General features: G+C 38.0%; 1 protein-coding gene and 1 pseudogene across 4 annotated transcripts in view; one reads left to right on the forward strand and one right to left on the reverse strand.

The window, feature by feature from the left end:
• The window catches only part of LOC118888493 (X-linked inhibitor of apoptosis), a 42,732-nt gene that overhangs the window by 11,441 nt on the left and 18,879 nt on the right, over nucleotides 1–12,412 (forward strand). For all 4 annotated transcript variants that reach the window (XM_036839553.1, XM_036839551.1, XM_036839552.1 and 1 more), the window contains one exon: nucleotides 11,250–12,158. In XM_036839553.1, the coding sequence (XP_036695448.1) occupies nucleotides 11,282–12,158 (877 nt within the window). In that variant the 5' untranslated portion in view covers nucleotides 11,250–11,281. The remainder of the gene's footprint in view (nucleotides 1–11,249; nucleotides 12,159–12,412) is intronic.
• Nucleotides 1,631–3,327, reverse strand: LOC118888356 (annotated as a pseudogene).

Raw genomic sequence — 12,412 nt, forward strand, 5'->3', positions numbered from 1 at the left:
AATAATTTTGGGAGGAATTATCTATAAACCACAGGGAACTTCATAATATTCTTAATTTCTATGTACATGCATACTGTAGTGCTTATGCACATTGTACAATGATAAATACCAAAGAAATCAGGTAAAGAATGAAAGTTCGCAGCCTCACACTTACTTGTTCTAAGTGGATGTGTGGGAAATAAATAGCCTAATGAAAATAATATAGATAAACTTTACTTGTCAGTGGTAAATACCACAGCTTTCTCTTAAAGTGTAGGCAGTGTTCCCAGAATAATCCCACTGAAGAAAATCCAAAATCTTTGCACAAAAAAGTGCACAGGCTTGTCCTGTGTGTAAAAACCTTTTAATCTAAGTGCACTTCATATCCAGAACAATTTGCACTACTTGAATACAGATCTTCCTCAACTTACAATGAGGTTACATCCCAATAAAACCATCCTAAGTTGAAAGTATCATAAGCTGAAGAATCATTTAATACACCTAACCTACCAAACATCATAGCTTAGCCTAGCCTACTTTAAGTGTGCTCAGAACACTTACATTAGCTTACAGTTGGGCAAAATCATGTAACGCAAAGCCTATTTTATAATGTGTGGAATGTCTCATGTAATTTATCAAATACTGAAAGTGAAAACTGGAATGGTTGTAAGGTACAGAAAATTTATGAGTATATCAGTTATTGACCCTCGTGATCTCCTGGGCTGACTGGTAGCTGTGGCTCGCCGTGCTGCCCAGCATCACTACAGAGTATCAGACTATGCTAGCCCAGGAAAAGATCAGAATTCGAAGTAAGGTTTCTACTGAATGCGTATCACTTTCGCACCGTTATAAACTGGAAAAATCATAAGTCAAACCACTGTAAGTTGGGGACCATATGTACATTAAAAAAGTTCAAAAGCCTACCAACATATATACAGATACACACACCCAAAACAAAAGGAATGCTTTCCAATGAGATTAGGAATGAGGATAAGAATTAAAGGAGAGTGTCTCCTATATTACCAGAGTCAATGAAATTAACTACATTTTAAAACATAAATTATACCTATTTGGAATTATTTTATAAATATAGAATCTATAGGATGGACAAACATCAATGTGAAAAACTGTCACAGAATTTCATAATTTAGGAGCATAGCTTCAGTGCTTCATAATGTGGAATGAAACTCCTAAGAACAGCCAATTGGTTTGATTTCTTAGAAGTTAGAAAATAATGCATTTCAGAAAATGATTTGTAACAATTAGCAACAAAAGAACAACATTAAGAAATAAAATACGGGGTACACAAGAACTGAGGTCCTCAGAGTACCAAAAGAGAATCAGACTTCACATTAAAATGTAAAGAATGTGGTTAAAGGAAAAACTAACTGGAATCTTTGTAACAGGTTAAATATTTAACCACTTCAAACAGAAATAATTTAGTCCTCTCACATAGTTCTGAAAATGTACTGTAGCATCTAGTTTTCCATATCAAAAGCATATAATTTGATTAGCAGAGCTCCCTTTGTTTTAGACTTAAAATCAACTCTGATCCACCAAAATTTGTACTAACAATTACCAAACTACTATTTGAAAAGCATTTAAACAGCTTTATTGAGATATAATTCACATACCATAAAATTAATTTTAAGGTGTACAGTTCAGTGATTTTAGTATATTCAGAGTTGCACAACCACCATTACAATCTAATTTAGAATATTTTCATTACTCCGAAAAGAAACCCAGTCAGTAACCATTTGCAGTTATTCCCCATTCCCCTCCTCTCCCAGCTGTAAGCAACCACTAATCTATTTTCTGTTTCTATTTATTTTAAGAACATTTTAAACTTACAACATTATTGTTCTCATGCCTATTCCAGGTCATTGGCTCGGAGGTTTAAAAGTTCTTAAACTAGCCAAATTTACAAGTCCTGTGACATCCTCACTCAGAAAACATTCAAACGATGGTTTCATGATGTTATGATTGTTCCGTCTTCTAAGAGTTTTTGATCTGGAACATGTGTTTCAAATTCTATTTGTACCATTTGCTAGGGGTGCTAAACTCATTTAATTAGACGGAATAAAACTATTCTGTCCAGACTCAAAACTGAGTTTGTTCTATTTGGGTTAACCATTCCAGTCTTTTGATAGTAGGAACAGCTTTAGGAATCTAGTGTGGCACACCGCTGTCTTCAGTAATAATGTCATCTTCATCCTTTGGCTCAATGTTTGGTTCAATCTGCTGTGGATAGCCAAGAAAGCTATTATCAGTAGATTGGCTAGAGCTGCCAGAAGTCCTACTGTTCCTAACGTTATTCTCCTGTTTACTTGCCTTCTATTATGGTGAGGTTGTAGCTGTTTGCAGTCATCCTATTACTTGACCAAAGCTCTTCCCTGAAACTTCTATACCATTAACTTCTCACACTTCATCATTAGCAGCCAATATAGTCCTGTGCTGCGAGCCAGACCTCCTGGAATAAGCCAGGATATAAAGATCCCTGGCGGGGGGGTGGGTGGGGGGAGGAAGGGACTTCCTTGACGGTCCGGCGGTGAAGACTCTGTGCTTCCAGTGCAGGTTCAATCCCTGGTCGGGGAACTATGATCCCACATGCCACACAGCATGGTCAAAAATTTAAAAAACAAAAATAGCACACACACACACACAAAAGATCCCTGGGACCTTCTCTAAGCCATGTAGTGTCTCCCTTAGAATGAAACCATCCCAGCTATAGAGTACGTAGGGAATGTTCAGTGTTGTGTTTGTAAAGATGAACTAATCCTATGGTGTGTTTCTGGGGTAATGTCAACATCTGTAATAGAAGACACACATCTGAAGTCTTGGTGCATACCAATTACTAGATCTGGCTTTTTTCTGTGGTTGACAGAACATTGGTTAAAACATTTTCCTTCTTCATTAGCATGTCTGTACCAAAGGCACTGTTTGCTTCTTCCTTTTTTTCTGTGTAAAAATCCTAAGCAGCAGGTTGGTTGTTGAAGCAGTTATGTGATAATTATCATCTTTATTTATAGATAGTAAGTATCCCTGGATGTCTGTATAGCCTAATAAAATGTCAACATTAGGTATCTTATGAACATGTTGCAGTAATCCATAAAACTCCTCAAAATGTCCAAGTTTTGCTCTTTCTATCAAAAACTGATGAAATTCTGTGCCAAACCTGCTCTTCTCTAGGATGCCCTGGCAGCCGCAGTCATGCTGAGCGCAGGGGCTGCAGCCCAGGAGCCTGCAACTCACCAAACGCACCTGCAGAGGTGGCTTGGGTCTCAATGCTGAGCTCCACAGGGTGGCTGGGGCAGCCTGTCTGTGGTGCAAGTGGAGACACAACTCCATCCTATCTCCCTCTGCTTTGGTGACTGCAGAACCCTGGCGGAGGAGGATGAGGGGGCAACTAGCCCATCCACCTCTTTGCTCTCGGCTGCCTTCCCCATGACCAGGCTCCTGACCCAGGCCAGTGGTGCTAACCGGAGAGACTTTAAGTAAAAATATTATTAAAGACATTTTGGAGAAAAAGGTCACCTATAATCCTGTCACCTTAACTAACATATTTTACCCGTATATTAAAAATTACCTCCAGGTTTGTCCATGAGTATATATTTTCACACAGTTGCAGTCAGATGTACATCCTACTTTATATCCTTTTCACATTTAAAATAACCTTTGTTCTATATATTTGACAACTTTAATAATAAAAACCTGAGGGAAATAGAAACTTTTGTATTGTGTGCAAATACCAGGTAAGTGGGTTTTCTGTGTGTTTTTTTCTCCCCTCCAACTCCCCATATTCCCGCATTATTGCTAGAGAAGCAGTCAGTCTCCTCTCCTTGGCACATGCCCATGGCTATCTTTACCCAGCTGACTAGGCTAAATAAATACACACACACACACACACACACACACACACACACACGTATACTGTGTGTATGTATATGTACAGGTATATGTATGTATTATTTTTTTCTTTGAAGCTTATTAAGCCTTCATTTTTTTTTAACATTTTAAAAAAATTTATTTTATTTTTGGCTGCATTGGGTCTTCGTTGCTGCGTGCGGGCTTTCTCTAGTTGTGGCGAGGAGGGGCTACTCTTCGTTGCAGTGCATGGGCTTCTCATTGCGGTGGCTTCTCTTGTTGCGGAGCACAGGCTCTAGGTGCGTGGGCTTCGGTAGTTGTGGCTCACAGGCTCTAGAGCGCAGGCTCAGTAGTTGTGGCGCATGGGCTTAGTTGCTCCGCGGCATGTGGGATCTTCCCGGACCAGGACTTGAACCCGTGTCCCCTGCATTGGCAGGCGGATTCTTAACCACTGCGCCACCAGAGAAGCCCCTCCCCAGGAATTTTTAAATCTTTCCCTCTTAGAATAAAAGGTTTTCTGTGCTTTAAAACAGTCGTAAATTTTAAAATCAACTTGTTATGCTATAAAAGTAATTTGAGTCCTATTTTAAATAGGTGTCACTTGGCTAACATGCACTGGTAATGTTAGCAGTCCCAGTTGCTTGACAGATGTAGATGTTAGATGAAATCCAGTTGGTTAAATTATACTCAGTTGTCCAAAGAGGAACGTAACTAGAGAAATTAAAAGAAATCCTCAACATTTAGGCAGCGTCTAACCAAAAAGAAATAGAAACAACGTGAGTTAGTTTCCTATAGCTGCTGTAACAAGTTACCTGTAACTGAGTGTTTTGCTTTTTTTTTGTTAACATCTTTATTGGAGTATAATTGCTTTACAATGTTGTATTAGTTTCTGCTGTATAACAGAGTGAATCGGTTATATGTATACATATATCCCCATATCCCCTCCCTCTTGCGTATCCCTCCCACCTTCCCTATCCCACCCCTCTAGGTGGTCACAAAGCACGAGCTGATCTCCCTGTACTATGCAGCTGCTTCCCACTAGCTATCTGTTTTACATTTGGTAGTGTATATATGTCAGTGCTACTCTTTCACTTCGTCCCAGCTTACCCTTCCCCCTCCCCGTGTCCTCAGGTCCAATCTCTACCTCTGGGTCTTTATTCCTGTCCTGCCCCTAGGTTCATCAGAACCATTTTCTTTTAGATTCCATATGTATGTGTTAGCATACGGTATTTGTTTTTCTCTTTCTGACATCACTCTGTATGACAGACTCTAGGTCCATCCACCTCACTACAAATAACTCAATTTCGTTTCTTTTTATGGCTGAGTAATATTCCGTTGTATATATGTGCCACATCTTCTTTATCCATTCATCTGTCGATGGACACGTAGGTTGCTTCCATGTCCTGGCTATTGTAAATAGTGCTGCAGTGAACATTGTGGTACATGACTCTTTTTGAATTACGGTTTTCTCAGGGTATATGCCCAGTAGTGGGATTGCTGGGTCATATGGCAGTTCTATTTTTTGCTTTTTAAGGAACCTCCATACTGTTCTCCATAGTGGCTGTATCACTTTACATTCCCACCAACAGTGCAAGAGGGTTCTCTTTTCTCCACACCCTTTCCATGATTTATTGTTTGTAGATTTTTTGATGATGGCCATTCTGACCAGTGTGAGGTGGTACCTCTTTGTGGTTTTGATTTGCATTTCTCTAATGATTAGTGATGTTGAGCATCCTTTCATGTGTTTGTTGGCAATCTGTATATCTTTGGAGAAATGTCTATTTAGGTCTTCTGCCCATTTTTGGATTGGGTTGTTTGTTTTTTTTGATATTGAGCCGCATGAGCTGTTGTATATTTTGGAGATTAATCCTTTGTCAGTTGCTTCATTTGCAAATATTTTCTCCCATTCTGAGGGTTGTCTTTTTGTCTTGTTTATGGTTTCCTTTGCTGTGCAAAAGGTTTTAAGTTTCATTAGGTCCCATTTGTTTATTTATTTATTTTTAAACAAATTTATTTATTTTTGGCTGCGTTGTGTCTTTGTTGCTGTGCATGGGCTTTCTCTAGTTGCGGCGAGTGGGGGCTACTCTTCATTGTGGTGCACAGACTTCTCATTGCAGTGGCTTCTCTTGTGACAGAGCACGGGCTCTAGGCACGCAGGCTTCAGTAGTTGTGGCACGTGGGCTCCAGTAGTTGTGGCTCGCGGGCTCTAGAGCGCAGGCTCAGTAGTTGTGCTGCATGGGCTTAATTGCTCCGCGGCATGTGGGATCTTCCTGGACCAGGGATCGAACCCATGTCCCCTGCATTGGCAGGTGGATTCTTAATCACTGTGCCACCAGGGAAGCCCCCATTTGTTTATTTTTTGTTTTTATTTCCATTGCTCTAGGAAGTGGGTCAAAAAGGATCTTGCTGTGATTTATGTCATGGAGTGTTCTGCCTATGGTTTCCTCTAAGAGATTTATAGTGTCTGGCCTTACATTTAGGTCTTTAATCCATTTTGAGTTTATTTTTGTTTATGGTGTTAGGAAGTGTTCTAATTTCATTCTTTTACATGTAGCTGTGCAGTTTTCCCAGCACCACTTATTGAAGACGCTGTCTCTTCGCCATTGTATATTCTTGCCTCCTTTGTCAAAGATAAGGTGGCCAAATGTGCGTGGGTTTGTCTCTGGGCTTTGTATCCTGTTCCAGTGATCTATATTTCTGGTTTTGTGCCAGTACCATGCTGTTTTGATTACTGTAGCTTTGTGGTATTGTCTGAAGTCAGGGAGCCTGATTCCTCCAGCTCTGTTTTTCTTTCTCAAGATTGCTTTGGCTTTTCGGGGTCTTTTGTGTTTCCATACAAATTGTGAAATTTTTGTTCTAGTTCTGTGAAAACTGCCATTGGTAGTTCGATAGGGATTGCATTGAATCTGTAGATTGCTTTGGTTAGTATAGTCATTTTCACAGTGTTGATTCTTCCAGTCCAAGAACATGATGGTATATCCCTCCATCTGTTTGTATCATCTTTAATTTCTTTCATCAGTGTCTTATTTTCTCTTTCAGGTTTTTTTATTGTTAGTGTATAGGAATGCAAGAGATTTCTCTGCATTTTGTATCCTGCTACTTTACCAAATTCATTGATTACCTCTAGTAGTTTTCTGGTAGCATCTTTAGGATTCTCTATGCATAGTGTCATGTCATCTGCAAACAGTGACAGTTTTACTTCTTCTTTTCTGATTTGGATTCCTTTTATTTCTTTTTCTTCTCTGATTGCTGTGGCTAAAACTTCCAAAACTATGTTGAATAGTAGCGGTGAGAGTGGGCAACCTTGTCTTGTTCCTGATCTTAGAGGAAATGGTTTCAGTTTTTCACCATTGAGAATGATGTTGGCTGTGGGTTTGTCATATATGGTCTTTATTATGTTGAGGTAGGTTCCCTGTATGTCCACTTTCTGGAGTGTTTTTATCATAAATGGGTGTTGAACTTTGTCGAAAGTTTTTCTGCATCTATTGAGATGATCATACGGTTTTTATCCTTCAGCTTGTTAATATGGTGTATCACATTGATTGATTTTCGTATATTGAAGAATCCTTGCATTCCTGGGATAAACCCCACTTGATCATAGTGTATGATCCTTTTAATGTGCTGTTGGATTCTGTTTGCTAGTATTTTGTTGAGGATTTTTGCATCTGTGTTCATGAGTGATATTGGCCCGTAGTTTTCTTTTTTGTGGCATCTTTTTCTGGTTTTGGTATCAGGGTGATGGTGGCCTCATAGAATGAGTTTGGGAGTGTTCCTCCCTCTGCTATAGTTTGGAAGAGTTTGAGAAGGATAAGTGTTAGCTCTTCTCTAAATATTTGATAGAATTCACCTGTGAAGCCGTCTGGTCCTGGGCTTTTGTTTGTTGGAAGATTTTTAACCACAGTTTCAATTTCAGTGCTTGTGATTGGTCTGTTCATATTTTCTGTTTCTTCCTGGTTCAGTCTTGGAAGGTTGTACTTTTCTAAGAATTTGTCCATTTCTTCCAGGTTGTCCATTTTATTGGCATATAGTTGCTTGTAGTAGTCTCTCATGATCCTTTGTATTTCTGCAGTGTCAGTTGTTACTTCTCCTTTTTCATTTCTAATTCTGTTGATTTGAGACTTCTCCCTTTTTTCTTGATGAGTCTGGCTAATTAATGGTTTATCAATTTTGTTTATCTTCTCAAAGAACCAGCTTTTCGTTTTTATTGATCTTTGCTATTATTTCCTTCATTTCTTTTTCATTTATTTGTGATCTGATCTTTATGATTTCTTTCCTTCTGCTAACTTTGCGGGGTTTTTGTTCATCTTTCTCTAATTGCTTTAGGTGTAAGGTTAGGTTGTTTATTTGAGATGTTTCTTGTTTCTTGAGGTAGGCTTGTATTGCTATAAACTTCCCTCTTAGAACTGCTTTTGCTGCATCCCATAGGTTTTGGGTCATCATTATAATTATGTTTTAAACACAACATCTCACCATCTTGAAATCTTCCATACCCCTCATATAAACAGGTACCACCGCTTGCTGATTCTTTTTATGCCAGTGTTGGCTTTCAGAGTGCCATTTTTCCCAACCACTGTTCCCTCAAGATTTCTGACTGCCTGGCCCCTTTATGTCAAAGCTTTCTTGGACATCTTTCTCTCTGTGTGCCTTCTTACTTTTCTCCTTACCTGGTACAAAGCCTGAATGTGCTTTCACAAAGAGGCCTTAAGTTACCTCAGCATACTTTATTCCACTCAGACCTTTTCACATCCAAAACCTTCTCTAGTATTCATACCTCATTTTCTTCTGTATTCACAATTCCTGTGCCCCTCATATACTTATTTTCTAAATATCATCTTCCCCACCTGCATTTCACTTAAATACTTTTTTTTTAAATCATCTCCCATCCCTTTCTTTTGGCGCTTTCCTCCAGTCCCAAGGTTTCTGTCTTTTGTCAATCGGTTTTCTCTCTTTTACTCTTAACCTTTCTGGTAGTTCTGTTTTCTCACCCTTCTCCAAAAGCTCACACTCTGATAATGTATATGTAGTTTTCAGTTGAGTGCTTCTGAATAAATATCTGCTTTTCAAAACAGTGAAATCTAAACTGTTAGCATGGAAATAACCCCTGGGAAGATGAGGTCTCCACTTGAAAGCTTCAAATAGAGATTCTCCTGCTAGTGTTGAATGATGGAGCTTTATCTAATATTATCTGAAATGGGATGACTACTTGAACCATGCAAAATATTCACTATTATGAAATGAGAATAGATCATTGATTTTACACTTCTATTTTGGTTGACCTGAGAAACAAAACTTAACCACCTCAGAGAAGGTAACTTTCATATGTTTTAGATTATATTCAGCATTTATTCTTCAGGATAATTATAGACTTAGAAATGTTTAATCCTGTCTCCTAGTCCATGCCAAAGTCCCTTCCAGTGATGAGAGGAATTCATAAGCTACAAGACAACCCAATCCATTTTATACTGATATTGATTGTTGTAGCTGTTCATCCTTGTATTGGGTTAAAATCTACTGGCTTTAATTATATTCATTAACTTTAATTCTGCCCTCAAGCTAAACAGAATTTGGATCCCTTTTCTACATGACTGCCTTTTAGATAGTTATTCTATCCTCTACACCCCTCTCCCTACAATTTTCTTTTCCCTTTGAGATAAATACTTGACTCTTCCAACTGTTCTTCATAGGATACCATTTTCATCATCCTGATTGCTCTCTATGGATGTTATACTTTGTTAATGTCCCTTCTAAAATGTGTTCAGAATTAAAAATAATACTCAGTATGTAGCAGAATTGAATCTGGATGTTGCACACCTGGACGTTAATGCAGACTGAAGTTACTTCAAGTTTTTTAGCTGCCATGTAATGTTGGCTCATGATGAGTTTGTAATTAACTCAAATCCCAAGACTTTAATCTGGAGGTTTCCCTTCACATGACTTCTTTCCAAACCAAGATTCCATCTTCCTTTAGTTGTACCACAGATTTTTTAAGTCAGAATATAAGACTTTACACATATCCCTATTTTATCTCATTAGCCTATCAGCCAGCCTTGGTTTCTTTGAACCATGGTTTTTGTCATCTAGCTTATGCTGATTCAACAAAGAGTCTTGAAGCTAGTGTTGGAATGTTTTCAGACATCTGGGAAACAATAATCAAAAATCATGGAGACTGTCTTCCAAAAATTGTTGTATGCAGATATAACTCAGCTCTTGAGGTGTATATGAATTCATACCATTGTAAATTGGGTCCAGGAAAGACTGAAGTCCATTGCCAGCCTGCAAGACAGAAGCCTTTTGTTGAACATTCACTCCAAGAGAGATGATGTTCCAAGACATATTGTGCCAACATAAGGCCAAAGGAGCTGCTAATTCTTCCCAAGAAATCAGTTACTATACATATGAAGTAGAGACAGAGTCATTGTGACCATTCTTTCATTTTGCATTTGGCAAGCATGTACTGAACACAGTGTCAGGAACAATGTGAGGTTCTAGAGAACCAGGTTTGCCTGGGGCAACCCTGATTTGTGCCTCTTGTCCCAATGTAATTATTAGTAGCATCATTTTTCACTTTCAAAAGAGTTCAGGTTTGGAGGATAAATTATCTTGGCCACTCTTCTCATAATCCAACCAGTTCCTTTTAGTATTTTATCTTGGTTAAATATTACACAGCTGTAATTTGGCAGCTCTAATGAGGCTGCAATAGTACTTCTCTTCCATTTGAACAGATTGTTTCTTGACCGTGGGCAGTTGATAGCAAAAGTAACTGCAGTTAAGGTCTACAAGTACTTAGTATTTTTCCTGAGCCACCCTCTAGAGGGCAGTATTATATACATTTGAAATGATCCAATTCTAACAAAAATGGACTCTGTTTATACGTGAAAATCATAAACGTTTGATGCTCTTAAAGAATACATTGGAACCAACATTGTGAATAAAACTTATCTTTTGCTAATCAATAAAGAATATTCTGAACATTCTTTTTTTTAATTGTAAAAACAACTTAGATGCCTTGAATATACAATGATCCATTATAACAATTATGCATAGACTTTAGGAATCTGCATATTTTATGCTTCTTTCGTGTTTTTCCTAATTAATGATTTTACATGGTTAATAATTTTAATATATTCTGCATCACATAGTTTTCATATTTATGTAAAATAAGCACTTAAAAATGAATAGTTCTGATCTACCTGCTTAAATATTACTTTCCTCTAAAAGAGAAAACAAAAATGCTAGTTTTTACTTTATAACCTGAATCATGTGGTAATGTAGAATTCTAGTATTTAGAATTAGAATGTTTCTTAAAGATTGTGTCATCAGTGGGTAATTTGTTAACTCCTAATATCAAAAGTATATTGCTTGTGTTTGACATTTTTGGATTTCCTAATGTAATGTTCTCTTTTTAGAAAAGGTGGACAAGTCCTATTTTCAAGAGAAGATGACTTTTAACAGTTTTGAAGGATCTAAAACTTGTGTACCTGCAGACATCAGTAAGGATGAAGAATTTGTAGAAGAGTTTAATAGATTAAAAACTTTTGCTAATTTTCCAAGTAGTAGTCCTGTTTCAGCATCAACACTAGCACGAGCTGGTTTTCTATACACTGGTGAAGGAGACACCGTGCGGTGCTTTAGTTGTCATGCAGCAGTAGATAGATGGCAGTATGGAGACTCAGCAGTTGGAAGACACAGGAAAGTATCCCCAAATTGCAGATTTATCAATGGCTTTTATTTCGAAAATAATGCTGCACAGCCTACAAATCCTGATGTCCAAAATGGTCAGTACAAAGCTGAAAACTATCTGGGAAACAGAAATCATTTTGTTTTAGAAAGGCCATCTGAGACTCATGCAGACTATCTTTTGAGAACTGGACAGGTTGTAGATTTATCAGACACCATATACCCAAGGAACCCTGCCATGTGTAGTGAAGAAGCTAGATTAAAGTCATTTCAGAACTGGCCAGACTATGCCCACTTAACCCCAAGAGAGTTAGCTAGTGCTGGACTCTACTACACGGGTATTGATGATCAAGTACAATGCTTTTGTTGTGGCGGGAAACTGAAAAATTGGGAACCTTGTGATCGTGCATGGTCAGAACACAGGCGACACTTTCCTAATTGCTTCTTTGTATTGGGCCGGAATTTTAATATTCAAAGTGAATCTGATGTCGTGAGTTCTGATAGGAATTTCCCAAATTCAACAAATCCTCCAAGAAATCCAGCCATGGCAGATTACGAAGCACGGATCATTACATTTGGGACGTGGATATACTCAGTTAACAAGGAGCAGCTTGCAAGAGCTGGATTTTATGCTTTAGGTAAACTTTATTATAAAATTAGGCTAATAAATAACTTTCCAACTATCCCAGGGCTCCTAAAAAGTAAATAGATGCTATTTGCCCCCTGAACTGGTAAATATTTAGGTGTAGGCTGACATCATTATTTATATTAGTATTATTCTGTGAACCCTTATGTTGACTCTGTAATATAACCACTGAATTTACATGGAAAAGATTACCATATTATGAGTCATATTTATCTTTATGTAATTGTGTTTTGGAGAAGAATGACA

This window comes from Balaenoptera musculus, chromosome X, assembly GCF_009873245.2.
Source record: "Balaenoptera musculus isolate JJ_BM4_2016_0621 chromosome X, mBalMus1.pri.v3, whole genome shotgun sequence".
Taxonomy (NCBI): domain Eukaryota; kingdom Metazoa; phylum Chordata; class Mammalia; order Artiodactyla; family Balaenopteridae; genus Balaenoptera; species Balaenoptera musculus.